Raw genomic sequence first — 17,469 nt, 5'->3', positions numbered from 1 at the left:
GGATTCAGACTAGTAGTGTGTGTAGGTGACCCTACCTCCGGGGACTCCTCAGAAATATGGTTAAAGGCAGGACTGAGAAGAAGAGGCCATCTGGGGTCCTGGTTCCAGTGGAAGGTTGAGTGCCTGGAAGGAAGATGACTAGAGACGGAGAAAGGACGCAGCAAGGTGTCTTCTCTGCCCCTGGCATCAGTGGGGCACCAGGCGGCAAACTCTGAAGAGGCTTCATGGAGTGCTTCGTGTTTCATGCTTTCCCTGTGTTCAGAAACAGAAATAGGAATTTTGTTACTTTTCCATGTTCTTTGTAAATTTTTCTTTCATTAACCTTAGTAAGGTTAAAGGAAGGTAGTAGGCTTTTTATAAATTTACTAAAATTTTTGTATCTCATGTGACTTAATGATGTTAATAATACTGGAGGCATTTTGTGTTGAAGAGTGATTAAGAAGAAAACCAGCTTTTTGCTCATAGTTTACATTAGAATGTAAGAAATACATATGACCTTGGGACTTATAATCTTTTGCTCCTGAGCTAAAAAATTGTTGATGCATGTATTTTTCAGGAGTCCTGTTTATCATTGTTTCTGTAAACTTTATAAACTGATTTCTTACTTTAAAACAAGGCTTAAACATTTCCTTATCCTGCTTTCCCTAAGAAAGAAAAGAAAACTATTTTCTTAATGTATATTCTTAGATTGATAAAACAGTGATCTAAAAAAGGCTAGTTTCATACTGTCTAAAGCAATGCAGTGACATTCAGGAATTGCTTTTAAGTTTTAATGATTTGGTTATATAATGTTGAAAATACTTGTAAAAATAAAAATTTGGGGTAAATCCATTTATTTGGAACACTGTTATGGAGAAACCTACTTAGATTTGGGAAATGAGAAGTAGAAAGCCTTATGAATTGAAAGAGATCCAAAACCATATTTCAGAGCACATATTTTTGGCGTCCTTCAGCCAGTCTGTGTATTCTTGATTTAATATACAGTTGATTAGATGATTTCTAAGCCATCAACACATTGTTGAGCAAGAATTAATTAACAACATGGGAAAGACTGGAAGAGCCCTCATAGGAAAAAAAAAAAGCCAACCGAAAAGTCAAAAAATGTTCCAAAACCTCTTGGGAACGTTGAAACCAATAGCCCCTTAGTGAGGGATTCACTGTTACAGCAGGGTGCATCTGTAGATGCTAAACAAGACTGTCTCCACAAAAGAAGATACATTATTATATAGTTTTGCAATTTGGTATTATTTCTATTAAAATTATTTAAATAAAATTAGCATTTAAAATGATAGACTATTGCATCTAGAAAGTGAGTGTCTACAATAATACTATATGAATTTCTCTATAGCTGAGGTTTTACTGTAACAAATGAATTATCCCCTAATCTGAAAACAAATTAATAAAATTTCTCTTCTCCCTTAAATAGCTATTCTCATTTGCTTTTGCTTTCACTAGCAGTGTTTTTGTCTTTTTTTCCTCTATTTTCTGTTTCTTCTGTTTTTTTTTCCTTTGATGATGAAGTCCTTTCTCGTTAAAAAAAATTTGTGTGTATTCAGTCTGTATAAAAGAATATATTAAAGACATTGTTATAAAGAATATTTATGAATGAAAACCTGTGAAACCACTACCCATTTTTTAGGAAAGGAACATTGCCAGTATCTTTGAAACCTTCTTGCCTTTTCCTCTTTGAGTTAAATCACTGTTCTGGATTTTGTGTTTCCTCTTGCTTGTTTTACCATATATGTGTGAGAAAACTAATGTTCACTTAACTTGCTTTTGAAATGTATGTGGTATACTGTGTATATATTCGTCTGTGACTAGCTCTTTTTGTTCATTCTCTTTTTAAGCATCTACATGTTGATGTATCGAAGTGTTTAATATTTTATGAAATACCTTCAAAGTGTTGAGTCTGATTCCTTAAAGTTTCTTCACTTTGTTTTTCCGTTTACAAAAGTAATTTATGCTAGTAATTGATAACTTCAGACATGGAAGCATAACAGAAAGGAAGAGTCCCTCGTAGCCACAGTTATTACTCAGCTAGAGTCATTATCAGTAATTAACTGTTTCTCTGGCATATTATGTCATCTTTTTTTCTCATTAAAAAAAAATTCTCATTTTTCTTTATTAAAAAAACCCTTTCTAACCACAGAGCCACTGTGCCACTTTTCTGGTGGAAGGAGAAGGGCATTATTCTGCTTGAATCTACTGTGAAAAGCATCTTCTGGAGTTCTGTGCTATGACAGTCTTAACTGTATTTCTTTTTTTTTTTTCCCATTTTTTATTTTTTATTATTATTTTTTAAATTTTATTTTATTTTTAAACTTTACAATATTGTATTAGTTTTGCCAAATATCGAAATGAATCCACCACAGGTATACATGTATTCCCCATCCTGAACCCTCCTCCCTCCTCCCTCCCCATACCATCCCTCTGGGTCGTCCCAGTGCACCAGCCCCAAGCATCCAGTATCGTGCGTCGAACCTGGACTGGCGACTCCACTGTATTTCTTAGAAATAAATTATGCATCTGTAGATTATACTAGGTCTATTTTCTTGTAGATGTACCACAGTTGAGCCAGTGTTCTGTTGATGTACGTTTCCAGTTGTTATTTATTCAGAAGTATTTAGTGTATAACGTGTCTTGGGCACTATTCTTGCAGTCTTACAGCCATTGCTGCTGGCAGCACTTTTGCATATGTTTCTGAATACTCGCACTGCATATTCACAAAGTGTAAATGCCTTGGTGTGGATTTGTTGGGTCCAGGAGTATGATTGTGTAATATTTTGATATTCAGCTTTTATAGAGAAGTTTGGCAGTTGCTTCAAAAGCATTGTACCAGTTTCTACTTCCAATGATGTATGAATGTGTTATTTTCCTTATACTTTATCCACATTGTATTGTTGGTCTTTTAATCTTTGTAGTCTGGTAGGTACGGAGAAGGCAATGGCAACCCACTCCAGTACTCTTGCCTGGCAAATCCCATGGACGGAGGAGCCTAGTGGGCTGCAGTCCATGGGGTCGCTAGGAGTTGGACACGACTGAGCGACTTCACTTTTACGTTTCACTTTCATGCGTTGGAGAAGGCAATGGCAACCCACTCCAGTGTTTTTGCCTGGAGAATCCCAGGGACGGGGGAGCCTGGTGGGCTGCTGTCTCTGGAGTTGCACAGAGTCGGACACAACTGAAGCGACTTAGCAGCAGCAGCAGTCTGGTAGGTGACAGAGTAATGGAGGTCAGTATCTTTTCATAGTATTAAATTTCTGAATATTAGGAAATACTCATTAAGCCTCTGGGTATAGTTAACAGTTAATGGACTTCCCTGATGGCTCAGTGATAAAGAATCTACCTATAATGCAGGAGACGTGGCAGGAGCCGTTGGTTTGATCCCTGGTTCGGAAAGATACCCTGGAGAAGGGAATTAAAACCCACTCTAATATTCTTGCTTGGGAAATCTCATGGACAGAGGAGCCTGGTAGACTACAGTCCATGAGGTTGCTAAACAGTTGGGCACAACTTGGCGAGTAAACAACAACAATAACAAAGTGATACACACATTAATGTAAAGCCATTAAAATGTAATCTCATAACAAGTACATAATGAGGGTTTAATTTGGATATGGTCATGTAGCCTGATTGTAGAGAAGTCAGAAGTATGGCGTGGGCTTTAGGAATTTTACTCTAGTTGGAGAGAGAATGTTAAGGTGAGGGAAAAGTAGCAAGCAATTTATATGCTTGTATGGTGAAACCCTATAATTTGTGAACCTAAAGCTCAAATATTGTATTGGCCTAATGGATGGAAAAGTTAATCAAGTTCTTGGAGTAAGAGTGATAACTTGAGGGAGATTTGAAGGATGAATGTGCCTGCTCTGAATCAGTGGAGTTTATAGGAGAAAGGAGAGATTTGAGTAGTCAAAGGAGTAGAAATAAAAATGGCACAGTTCTGAGTCCTGACAGTGAAGAAACTGCTTTGAGTAGAGCAGGACTTCGGGAGACATTGGAAATGTAGGTTTGTGAGGAAAGACATTGTTACGGAGGTTCTTATAAATAAGGGACTTTGGACATGGTTCATTCAGAGATAAGATGATCTTAGCATTTTTCAGCAGGGGAACGATGATGAAAAAGTTTTATGAAGGATGACCAACTCTGCACTGATGTTCTGGTGAGGGACCGACAGAGGCACGGGTGCCCCTTCATTTGTACAGAGTGATTCTAGGTTTTGCTAGGATAGGATGGTGGTAGTGGAAATAGGGAGGAGGCAGTTGATAAGAAAATTAAAAAAGCAAAGCAAAACAACAGAACTTAATGAGTAACTGGTGACAGGGGTGAAGGTGGAGGGCGAGAGGGAAGGAAAGGAGTGATTGCTGTGACTGAACAATCGATAGCAAGTCTCCTCACTCATAATTCTGAATTAAAGCCACTGTTTTACAGGAAGCATGAACACTCAGCACTCTGCCCTCCCCAAATGATCTCTGTGGCCAATGTATTTATAGAATGAAAAGTATTTTAGTGTTAAACATCACTGATGATAATTAATATGATTGTTTTTGTAAAGATAAAATTATTTCAGTTGATTCAAGTTTGCTATATTCTGTTTAAATCTCATAAAATTTTGGTGTGTGCATAGGATTATTTTTAAACGTTCTCATAAAGCAATGTTTAGTGATAATTGTAACCGATTGATTATTGGAATTTAGATGCGTATTCAGTTAAGTGTTCATTGAAGGCATTCATTGTTTAAATGAGTACTAGAACATCATTGAATAATGGGTCAGTGTAAAACTATGAAAAGTTCTTTGTGAAGAAAATACATTTCAATTTTTAAAAATAACACTTCTGAAGAATGACTTCATTAGATAATCCTTTTGAACTGCATAATCTTCTGTATGTTCAAAATTATTTATGTCTTAATAACTCTCCCAACTTAGAAGTTTTCAGAGTTTTAAATTTTCTCTCGAATGAATGCTCCGTGCATGTAATTGAGTATAAAGTGTTGAAAACGAAACACAACAAAGAAAGAAACACAAACTCCGAGTCTTGACCAGAGCTTTCCTGGGGAGAGTTTTTTTACTTCCTCAGACTTGATTAGAAGATGCTGTAGTCAAGGGTGAAATGTAACAATTGTGAAGGGTTGTGTTATATTTTGATTATAATTAGAATATTACAATAAAGAATGATAAATGCTTAAAATTGAACCTGCTTTAGAGTGACCTTACTTTCATGACTCCAAGATGCATGTAGCTTAGTACTTCATTTTGGTGTATTTTAACAATAAAAATTTCAGAATTTGGCAGAGTCTTTATCATAAGTGTCTGGTTATTGTAGGTTCTTCTATTATTGAATCTGTTATTGGAATATTACCTTTCTTTTTTTTCCTCCCCAGTTCAAAGCAGTATTCAGCGGTTTCAAGAGAAGTTTTTTATTTTTGCTCTCACACCTCAGCAAGTTAGAGAGATATGCATATCCAGGTAAGAGGAGTTTGGAATGTGTTTTCTGAGATGTTTGTGTCGTAGTCTGCTCTGCCTGCTGTACTAGAGTACCACAGATGGGGTGGCTTAAACAACAGAAATTTTTCTTCTCACATTTCAGGGGACTTGAAGTCCAAAACTGATTGACAGGTTTGGTTTCTCCTGAGGCCGCTCTCCTTGGCTTGCATTGCAGGTGGCTGCCTTCTTGCTGTGGCCTTCTTCTCACGGCCTTTCCTCTGTGTGCCTGTGTGTTTCTGGTGTGTCTTCCTCTTCTTATAAGGACGGTAGTTCTGGTGGATTAGGGCTCCACCATTGGGACCTCATTTAACCTTAATGACCTCTTTAAATTAAAGCCCCAACTTCATAGTCACATTGGGAATTAGGGCTTTAGCATATGAATTTTGGGGGGACACAGTTCTGTCCATAACAGTTAAGCCATTTCTCCTTAAGTAAGCATAGTATACTTTGACTAAAGTTAGGTAAATATTAATAAATACTCTGGAACCAGACATCCTGGAATGTGAAGTCAAGTGGGCCTTAGGAAGCATCATTACTAACAAAGCTAGTGGAGGTGATGAAATTCCAGTGAGCTATTTCAAATCCTAAAAGGTGATGCTGTTAAAGTGCCACACTCAGTATGCCAGCAAATTTGGAAAACTCAGCAGTAGCCACAGGATTGGAAAAAGTTTTCATTCCAGTCCCAAAGAAAGGGCAATACCAAAGAATGTACAAACTGCTGCACAGTTGCACTCATTTCACATGCTCAGAATCCTTCAAGTGAGGCTTCAGCAGTATATGAAACGAGAACTTCCAGATGTACAAGCTGGATTTACAAAAAGCAGAAGAACCAAAGGTCAAATCACCAACATCTGTTGGATCATAGAAAAAGCAGGAGAATTCTAGAAAAACATCTGCTTCATTGACTACACTAAAGCTTTTGACTGTGTAGATCAGAACAAACTGGAAAATTCTTAAAAGAGATGGGGATACCAGGCCACCTTACCTGCCTAAGCAACAGTTAGAACCAGGCATGGAACAACAGATTTGTTCCAAATTGGGAAAGGAATATATCAAGGCTGTGTATAAGTCACCTTGCTTATTTAAGTTATATGCGGAGTACATCATGTGAAATTCCAGGCTGGATGAAGCACAAGCTAGAATCAAGATTGCTAGGAGAAATATCAGTAACCTCAGATATGCTGATGACACCACCCTTATGGCAGAAAGTGTAAAGGAATTAAAGAACCTCTTGATGAAAGTAAAAGAGGAGAGTGAAAAAGTTGGCTTAAAGCTCAGCATTCAGAAAATGAAGATCATGGCATGCGGTCCTATCACTTCATGGCAAACAGATGGGGAAACAATGGGAACAGTGACAGACTTTATTTTCTTGGGCTCCAGAATCACTGCAGATGGTGACTGCAGCCATGAAATTAAAAGTTGCTTGCTCCTTGGAAGAAAAGCAATGACAAACCTAGACAGCATATTAAAAAGCAGAGACATTACTTTGCTGACAAAGGTCTGTCTAGTCAGAGCTATGGTTTTTCCAGTAGTTAAGTACATATGTGAGAGCTGGACAATAAAATAGGCTGAGCACCAAACAATTGATGCTTTTGAACTGTGGTGTTGGAGAAGACTCTTGAGAGTCCCTTGGACTGCAAGGAGATCCAACCAGTCCATCCTAGAGGAGATCAGTCCTGGGTTATCATTGGAAGGACTGATGCTAAAGCTGAAACTCCAGTACTTTGTCCACCTCATGCGAAGAGCTGACTCATTGGGAAAGACCCTGATGCTGGGAAAGATTGGAAAAAGGGGGTGACAGAGGATGAGGTGGTTGGATGGCATCACTGACTTGGTGGACATGAGTTTGAGAGAGCTCCGGGAGATGGTGAAGGACAGGGAAGTCTGGTGTGCTGCTCTCCGTGGGGTCACAAAGAGTCGGACATGACTGAATGACTGAACAACAACTAGAAAAACATTTTAATTTTTTAATAAAACCCCTTTGAATTTTTGTCATTTCTGGCAGTACATTTTTTTTTAATGAAAATTTTATTCCAAATATAGCAACATAAAGAACTTTATTTAGGGCTTTATTTATTTGATAGAATGACATAAAGTTCATCATCCAGAGGCTTTTTTATATTAAATGTGGACATTAATATTTTTTCTGGGATAAGAACATAAACTAGAGGACCATTCTGAGCTGTATGGTTACCTGGACCAAAAAAATTAGCAGAAATCTGAAAACAGTTATGAAAAGTACTCTGAGCTTTGCCATTTCAAAAAATAGGATAAACTTAAACACATTTATTAAGAGCAGTGAACTAAAAAGAGATAGGACAGAAAAGGAAATCTGTACTATATACTTTTCCAATTAAATATATAGTCGTCTTTGGTGTTAATGTATTTATAAGACTTTAAAAAGATTTAGCCTAAAACATCTGAGGCTCCTGGAGGTTAAATGATATTCTGGGATTGTAGAGTTAAAATTTAGAACCCAGAATTGAGCAAATTAGAGGTCTTTTTGCATCTTTTCAGCTCTTCATTAGAACACTTATCTTCTGTGAGATGTTAATACAAGTTTTTTTAAAAAATAAAGGTCCTGCAGTTAAGTTTTGGAAATTCTGAATTCGAGGTAGTTTCAAAAGTTCTTAAAGCCAGACTTCAGTCTTTCTTATGTTAGTGTACATTCTCAGTCTCCGAGGACGTGGATCAGAATTTATGGATTTCTCTTAAACATCCTAACATCTCGAAGATGCACATGATGTTATCAGGCGGAATAGTATGGGACACAACTTTAGATTCTTTCACTGATCACATCACTGCTCTCAGCAAAGCCTCAGACTTGACTTGGTAAAATTTGAGCTCCCCAGAAGGGGACCAAATATTGAACAGTAAAAGAGAAAAAAAGGGACAGTACTGAAGATTGGTCCAAGAGACCTAGTATCCAAATAATAGGGGTTTTGGAAATTTTAGAGAAGAAAATTATCAAAGAAGTAAAATGAATGTACATGTTCACTAGAGGCAAGACATTGCAGGAAATTTTTATATTGGAAGTACTTTCAAGCTTGGGAGTACCAAAAAACCAACTAAGAAATGAATAGGGTAAATTAAAAGTTATATTTTATATCCCAAGCCATATCATTATTATATGGTTTTGTTTGTATTCACTGATGATCCCTTGCTTGAGAACATTTACTAAGGGTTTATTAGCTACACAGCATTATATTATATGGCATGTCTCCTTTCCACAAGTTGCTTGCAGTCTGTCTAGTTAATGAACTGGGTTATATACATAAAATGATTGTTGGCATTACAGGGTGTCACATGGACAGAAGACAAATAAGAGCTGATTTATAGGTGGAAGAGATTACCACAAGCTTCTTTAGGGTGTTGTGTTGGCCTTTGACCTAGGGAGGTTATTTAGTCAATAGGTTTCAAGATATATTTTTAAGTGAACAAATCAAAGCGTGGAATTTGGATAACATGTACCATTAGTTAGCCTTAAAAGGGGCCTCTCTGGTTGCTCAGTTGGTAAAGAATCCGCCTACAATGCAGGAAACCTCAGTTAATTCCTGGGTGGGGAAGATTGCCTGGAGAAGGAAATGGCAACCCACTCCAGTATTCTTGCCTAGAGAATCCCATGCACAGAGGAGCCTGGCGAGCTACAGCCCATGGGGTCACAGAGTCAGACACGACTAAGTGACTAAGCACACGCACTGTCTTAAAAAGGCGTGTGTGTAATTTGCCTAAGTGTATAGCATATGTCTGGACATATATGACAAGTTGCCTCTGGAGAGGGGAATCAGGTAGCCCTGATCCAAGCTGAGGGAGTTTTTTCACTTTATATCTTTTTTCTGTATCTTTGAAGTTTGAACTGTGTGAATGTTATTAATTAGTCAGAAAATGAATGACTAAATAATTACTTCAATAAAAATTTTTAATCATGGATGTTCAATCATCTGTCTCCGGGATGGATGATAGTGATGGTATAGTATAAATGTACTTAAAGCCACGAAACTATACACTTTAAGATGGTTAACATGATAAAGCTCAGCTTTCTTTATAATTGAGGTCTCCACATAGCCTTAACTAGATGGACCTTTGTTGAAGTATTATCTCTGGTTTTTAATATGCTGTCTAGGTTGGTCATAACTTTTCTTCCAAGCCCCAGTTGTGGGAAGGATAAATTCTCTAAGGAGTTCTGATTCTACCCTTACAGTACTTTCTACCACTTACTTTGAAAAAGAGTGGTTCATTTGACTCTGTTAGCATATTACACATTGTGGATTTGGATAATTATGCTGCTTGTGGTATCGTATAACTTCTATCCTTATGGTTCTCAAATTTCGCTGTGTATTAGAATCCAACTGGGGAGCTTTTAAGACTCCAGATACCTAGATTTCATTCATATCAATTAAATTTGAATCTCTGAAAATAGAAGCCAGCAGCAGTAGTTTTTAAAGCTCCCCAGGCGTTTCCAGTTTGCAGCAAGTTTGAAAACTGCTGTGCCTCCATCCCGTCCCCTTTGCCTATAATGGTGATAAGGTCTAAACCAGAGGCTTGAATACATTCAGGTTTGGGGTTTTTTTGTCACATCTTGTGAAGACTGGTAGTGACTTCAGCTCTGTTTTGGCTGTAGCACTACTCCTCGCGTTGGGTACCACTGCCTCTGCAGTCGTGCTGTCTCCGTTTCTCATACTGCCATCTCTTGCATGTTCCCCAGATCAAGGTGTGATTCTCTCCTCACTGCTCTGTGATAGTATCCACGAATGTGCTTTTTTCTTTTCTTTCTTAAATTAGCTGGCTTCAAAGAGATTTTTGCTTAGTATATGTTTCCTCCTATTGCCTATTCTGTTAATGGTGTGGGATCTGCCTGAACAGAGGCCTGTTTATATTATCCCACATTTCATCTACCACATCCTTTCAATTTGCTACTCTGTTCATCCTTTTGTGTCTCTTTCAGGATTTAAAAGTTGAATCAACTCTACCTTTAGGAAGCTAGCATGGTCTTTAGAGTTCATACTGATTGAAATGTGAATTCTGGCTTAACCACTTATGTCTGTATACCCCTGGGTAGGTTACTAAAGCCTATTGAATCTTAATTTACTCAGCCTGTAAAGTTGAAGAAATAATCACTGTCTCACTTGGAGAAGGCAATGGCACCCCACTCCAGTACTCTTGCTTGGAAAATCCCATGGACGGAGGAGCCTGGTAGGCTGCAGTCCACGGGGTCGCTAGGAGTTGGACACGACTTCACTTTCACTTTCACTTTTCACTTTCATGCACTGGAGAAGGAAATGGCAACCCACTCCAGTGTTCTTGCCTGGAGAATCCCGGGACGGGGGAGCCTGGTGGGCTGCCGTCTGTGGGGTTGCACTGAGTCGAACATGACTGAAGCGACTTAGCAGCAGCAGCAGCACTCAGTGATTGGTGGCTGAATTTTATAACTGGCTCTACCTGGGTCACCATCTGTCCAGCTGCACCATTCTAAAACCTGGGCACCATGCTTAGTGCTCCCTGCTCCTTATCCTACCTCCTTGTATCCAGTCAGTCATTTAGTCCTATCACTTTTTATCCCTAAATGTCATATTGTGTGATATTTATGTTTAAATAACTTTGAAGCATTCATTTTATGCCTATACAAGTGTAATGATCTCCTAACTCTCCCAGCTGACCAACTGATCTTTCTAAAGCCCATTCAGTCTTTTCTTCTTTGTGCTTAAAAACCCTTAAGTGTGTAAAAGTGTGTTAGTCGCTCAGTCGTGTCTGACTCTTTGTGACCCCATGGACTGTAGCCCACCAGGCTCTTCTTTCCCTGGAATTCTCCAGGCAAGAGTACTGGAGTGGGTAGCCATTCCTTTCTCCAGGGAATCTTCCTGTCCTAGCAGTCAAACCCAGGTCTCCTGCATTGCACACAGATTCTTTACCATCTGAGCCAACAGGGAAGCCCTTAGTGATACCATCTGAAGTCCACACTCCATTGCTTGACAGTTCTCTGCCACACCTACTCTGCTCATCTTTGTTTTTAATTTTTTAAGTCGAAGTATAGTTGAGGAGAAGGAAATGGCAACCCACTCCAGTGTTCTTGCCTGGAGAATCCCAGGGACGGGGGAGCCTGGTGGGCTGCCGTCTACGGGGTTGAACAGAGTCGGACACGACTGAAGTGACTCAGCAGCAGCATAGTTGAGGAGAGTGAAAAAGTTGGCTTAAAGCTCAACATTCAGAAAACGAAGATCATGGCATCTGGTCCCATCACTTCATGGGAAATAAATGTGTAAACAGTGTCAGACTTTATTTTTTGGGGCTTCAGAATCACTGCAGATGGTGACTGCAGCCGTGAAATTAAAAGATGCTTACTCCTTGGAAGGAAAGTGATGACCAACCTAGATAGCATATTCAAAAGCAGAGACATTACTTTGCCAACAAAGGTCTTTCTAGTCAAGGCTATGGTTTTTCCAGTGGTCATGTATGGATGTGAGAGTTGGATTGTGAAGAAAGCTGAGTGCGGAAGAATTGATGCTTTTGAACTGTGGTGTTGGAGAAGACTCTTGAGAGTCCCTTGGACTGCAAGGAGATCCAACCAGTCCATTCTAAAGGAGATCAGCCCTGGGTGTTCTTTGGAAGGAATGATGCTAAAGCTGAAGCTCCAATACTTTGGCCACCTCATGCGAAGAGTTGACTCATTGGAAAAGACTCTGATGCTGGGAGGGATTGGGGGCAGGAGGAGAAGGGGACGACAGAGGATGAGATGGCTGGATGGCATCACTGACTCGATGGACGTGAGTCTGAGTGAACTCCGGGAGTTGGTGATGGACAGGGAGGCCTGGCGTGCTGCGATTCATGGGGTCGCCAAGAGTCGGACATGACTGAGCAACTGAACTGAACTGAACTGAACTGATAAGTTGATTTACAGTGTTGTGTTTCAAGTGTGCAGCTAAGTGATTCATATATATAGATAGCTTTTTCAGATTCTTTTCCATTGTAGGGTGTTATACCAAATATAGTTTCTTGTGCTATACTTTAAATCTTTGTTGTTTATCTATTTTATATATATGGTGGTATATTTAATCCCATACTCCTGATTTATCCTTTCCCCTAGCTCCCTTTCCCTTTTGGTAACCATAAGTTTTTCTTTTCCTAAGTCTGTGTTTTCTGTTTTTTAAACAGGTTCGTTTATATCACTTTTTAGATCCCACATATAAGTGATATATAATATTTGTCTTTTTCTAATTTACTTCACTTAGAAGTAAATGTTTCTTTACTTGGTCCACCCAGTGTTGCTGTAAATGGCATTATTTTATTCTTATTTGTGACTTATGTTGTATTGTATGTGCATATTTTTTATCCCTTCATCTGTTAATGGACACTTAGCTTATTTCCATGTCTTACTGTTGTAAATGATGCTGTGAATATTGGGGTGCGTGTCTTTTTTTGAATTACAGCTTTTGTCTCTTCTGGATATATACTTGAGGGTGGAATTGCTGGATCATGTGGTGACTCTAATTTTTTAAGGAACTTCCGTATTGTTCTCCATAGTGGTTGCACCAGTTTGCATTCCCACCAGCGGTGGAGGAAGGTTCCTTTTCCTCCATACCCTCTCCAGCATATGTTATTTGTGCACTCTTTGATTGTGGCCATTCTGACCCATGTGTGGTGATAACTCATCGTAGTGTTGGTTTGCATTTCTCTGATGATTAACAATGTTGAGCATCTTTTCATGTGCCTGATGGTCACTTGCATTTCTGTTTTGGGAAAATGGCTATTCAGTTCTGTTAATTGGGTTGTTTATTTTCTTGATGTTGTATGAGCTGTTTATATAGGATGTTATATAAACAGTTGGATGTTGATCCCTTACCTGATACATTATCTGCAAATCTTGTCTTTTTGTTTTGTAGTTGGTTTCCTTTGCTGTGCAAAAGCCTTTACATTTGGTGAGGTCCTATTTGTTTATTTTTGCTTCCTTTTCCATGTTAGGAAAATGTTCAGCTGTTAGGTCTTCAGATATGTTCCCAGGCCCTTCTCTCTTCTCCTTCTAGGGGCCCCTGTGAATTATTAGTGCATTTGATGTCCTAGAGGTCTCTCAAACTGTCCTCATTTCTTCTCATTCTTTTTTCTTTGTTCAGCAGCAGTGATTTCCACTACTCTCTTTCAGGTCACTGATCCATTCTTTTGTATCATTTAATCTGTTGTTGATTCCTTCTAACGTATTTTTCATTTCAGTTTTTATATTCTTCATCTCTGGTTGTTCTTTATATTTCCTAACTCTGAAAACTTCTAACTTTTCACTTTGTGTAGAAGTTAATTTCTCCTAAGTTCTTAGATCATCTTACGATCATTACTCCAGACTCTTTCTTGGGTAGATTTGCCTATCTCTGCAGTTTTTTTCTGAAGTTTTATCTAGCTCCTTCATGTGGAAATTGCTCCTCTGCTGCTCATTTGGCCTAAGTTGCTACTTGTATTTTTTATGTTTGTGGTAGGTTAGTTTTGTTTCTCAACTTTGGAGAAGTGGCCTCGGTAGGAAATACTTATTCGTGTTTTTTTAAATCATCTCATCTCCCATCACTCTTCTCTAGCAGCTTGTACTCCAACTAGGCTTTCCCAGCTCTCCGTCTTTGCGTATCCTCTTCCTCCTTGCTCTGCTTGGCAAACCTGAATCATGTTTTAAGGGCCAGTTCAAGTCTGACCTCTTCTGTGGTGCCTTTCCACATTTCCCCAAATGGATCCTTTGTCTCTCACTGTACCACTCTCATGAACTTATTTTCTGTTAAACATTTATTTGACTGCTTGAGTTTACAAACTTAATGAGACCAACATCTCTTTCTCATTTTTATATTCTCAAGGCCTGTTATATAGTGCGTGGCGTGTAGGAAACACCTTTATATCTAATGAACAAGTTCAACATGTGAAAGTTCCTAGAGCAGTTGCTGGCAGAAGATGTCAGAAGATGCTTAGTCATTACTTGTCATGTTTGTGAAGATATATAACGCATTGTATTTCCCAGTTTATATTAATTTTCCTTAGTAGAATGAAGCATCAATCCTTAGTGAACTATCCAAACCTTTGTAAATGTTCTCCCGTCTGTCTTTCTAGATTAGTCTTAAAAATTGTGTTCCCAACCTAACAAGCATTTGCCATGCTTTCCTTTTGTTTAGTATCAGCCCTCTAGTGAAGCCGCTGTTACTGATGGAAATATGTCTCTCTTAAGTGTAAATAGAACCAGTGCTGTCCAAACGCTTTTCTAATTTGTTCAGACTAATTGTGGAAATTGTCTTGAACTTTCAAGACCAGGCTTCCCTGGTGGCTCAGAGGTTAAAGCGTCTGCCTGCAATGCGGGAGACCTGGGTTCGATCCCTGGGTCGGGGAGATTGCCTGGAGAAGGAAATGGCAACCCACTCCAGTGTTCTTGCCTGGAGAATTCCATGGACGGAGGAGCCTGGTAGGCTATAGTCCATGGGGTCACAAAGAGTCGGACACGACTGAGCGACTTCACTTGGTTCACTTCAAGACAAAATAGAATTTCCCTCTTTTCTGTAATACTTATTTTACATAGTATACTATAATACCGTATTATTTTAGTTGTATGTATTTGTTACCTACTAGCATATGAGACTTTTGAAAGCAAATATCATGTTTTATTTATCTTTGATGCTCCAGCACCCAGACTTTGCAGTGTTTTTTGATTTTAATGAGCAGAATGATACGGGTTACTCACAAGAGGTCGGTGCTATCTAGGATATTGTGAATAGACATTTGAGAAATGTGGATTACTACTGGCAGGAGAGACAGTTAACAGTAATAGCAACCAGCTGCCCACACGTGTTGAGCACTTGTTATATCCAGGCACTTCACATGTATTAACACGTTTGTCACACAGCGTCATGAAGTGGATGCAGTCATTTCCCATCTTTAACAGATGGAGGCACAGAAAGCTGAAGGCATTTGCGCAAGGTCCCTTGGTTTGGACTGTAGCACTCAAGCTGGTGATTACTGTGCTTTATTGCCTTCCAGCGAACATAGAGAATTGGAAGCAGTATGCAGGCTATCCCTGTGGGAGCAAGGTGGAGGGCTGCGTGTACTCTCCAGACAGGACTCAGCTCTCGTGATCTTCTCTTTGACACAGTCCAAGGTTTATGACAGTGGCTGAGGGCAATATTTCTTAAACTGTAAAGAGAATACATATCACTTTGGGACTCTTTCTGATTCTGTAGGTCTGAGGTGGGACCTGAGGCTCTGCATTTCTAACTAGGAAGTTCCCAAGAAGCTGCAGTGCCGCTTCATTGTGGACTCCATTTTGACTGGCAAGGGTTTAGGAGTTTCAGTGTCAGAGATATTTTATATGGGACCGTGTTAGGTTCTCATCTAGAAATTCTAAGAGATTCTGTGTCCTTAATTGGGTGCATAGTTAGGAAGTTGCTGTGGCATAGAGGTTCTGAGACTCTGGACACCAGTTATAGATCCTAGATCTTATATTAGAATTCCCTAAGTAGTTGTAAAGACTATTAATGCTCCGACTGTGCTTCAGAGCCAATAAGGATACCTGGTGAGTGGGCCTTTATGTTTAAAACATGTTTGCAAGTGACTGGAATACTCAGCAAAGGTTTCAGAACCACTGTGAGCAAATTAATTCATCAGAGTCTTAGAACCTAATGTGCTCCTTTTCCTGTTAACCAAATCTGTTGTCTGTTGAAATAAAAATTGTATTGTGAAAGTTCCCATGAATTGAAAATACTGTAAAATTGCTGTAAAGACAAGACTAAATGTTAAGCATATGCAGACTGTCACCACAGTGTTTTGTTTTGATTAAACCTTCTGCCATTGGTTAGGCTAATGTTCATTTTTTAAGGACTACAAATAAAAATACCAATAATGCTTTTTTTCTGTTGAGCATATTTCTGTGAATTCTAGTTGTATTTTCCTAATCCATTTGTTTTTCTCTTTTCAACAGGGATTTTTTGCCAGGTGGTAGGAGAGATTATACAGTACAAGTTCAGCTGAGGTGAGTTTGCAGTTTTTGTGTTACTTTAATTTTATGCTTGCTAACTGTGTGCATATAGTCCTGAATTTGTAAAGTGTAAATTTGAGTACAGTATTTAAGAGTTTTTTTTTTTCTTTAATGCAGACTTTGCCTGGCAGAGACAAGTTGTCCTCAAGAAGATAACTATCCCAATAGTCTCTGTATAAAAGTGAATGGGAAGCTGTTTCCTTTGCCTGTAAGTTGCTTTTTATTCACCAGGCTTTTGCTTGTGAGTTTATTATAATTACTAACAAGGCTTAAAAATCGTGACTACTTAGTGCCAATGAACAGTCCCAGCATTAAATACTGTTTTCCATTAGAGAGATTCATGGCTTCTTGGGGAAGTGGCAGATTCCAGGTCTAGGGGAGATGGAAAAGATGAGCTTGAAGCATCTTGTGCCAGGAAGTAAGGAAGCTGTGAGAGATTCTTAAGATGATATCAAAAGGCATAGTAGCAGGGCAGGACCTGTAGGGAAGGACATGAGGGCAGCATGTTGTACTGGCTGTCTGAATGAGCTGGGCCTTGCCCTTGGATGGGATGGTGAAAGTTGGAGGCTGCTCATTACAACTGGACATGGTGATTGAGGATTCCAAGCTTGAGCCTTGATGGTGCACACCCTTGAGAGACGGATGCAGTGGTGTTTGATTGACAGCCTGTTGAGAGAGAGTGAGAGACACACACTCTTTCTCTCTGTATAGCCTGTTTCTCTCTCTGTCTCTGTCTGTATAGCCTGTTTCTGACCTGATAGATGTCAAATCTTAAAATAACAATTGTTGAATAGGAGTATGTATCTGGCTCCACTGAGGGTTGAACTAAACTGCTAATTTGCTACAGCTGTGTGGCAGTAAAGCTGTATTCTCAATAGTAGTAGAGCATGGCCTGTTTTTCAGAGTGGTTATGTATCTTAACTGAAGAAGTGCTGTGAGAACAGTGATTCTACCATGAAGGTAAGCTGCCATATTCAGCAAAGCAGAGACCATTTGACATGG

At 39.1% G+C, this 17,469-nt stretch overlaps 1 protein-coding gene across 14 annotated transcripts in view; it reads left to right on the top strand.

Moving 5' to 3' along the window:
• PIAS2 (protein inhibitor of activated STAT 2) overlaps positions 1–17,469 on the top strand; it is a 103,974-nt gene that overhangs the window by 31,867 nt on the left and 54,638 nt on the right. For all 14 annotated transcript variants that reach the window (XR_011462462.1, XR_011462461.1, XM_070361752.1 and 11 more), the window contains 3 exons: positions 5,381–5,465; positions 16,411–16,461; positions 16,585–16,675. Coding sequence is in view for 12 of the 14 variants with exons in the window: in XM_070361752.1 (XP_070217853.1) it covers positions 5,381–5,465; positions 16,411–16,461; positions 16,585–16,675 (227 nt within the window). In the remaining 2 variants the exon portion in view is untranslated. The remainder of the gene's footprint in view (positions 1–5,380; positions 5,466–16,410; positions 16,462–16,584; positions 16,676–17,469) is intronic.

The sequence above is a fragment of the Bos mutus genome, chromosome 24 (genome assembly GCF_027580195.1).
Source record: "Bos mutus isolate GX-2022 chromosome 24, NWIPB_WYAK_1.1, whole genome shotgun sequence".
Taxonomy (NCBI): Eukaryota; Metazoa; Chordata; class Mammalia; order Artiodactyla; family Bovidae; genus Bos; species Bos mutus.
Note: the sequence above shows the minus strand (reverse complement) of the source record. Positions and strands in the feature narration are given on the sequence as shown.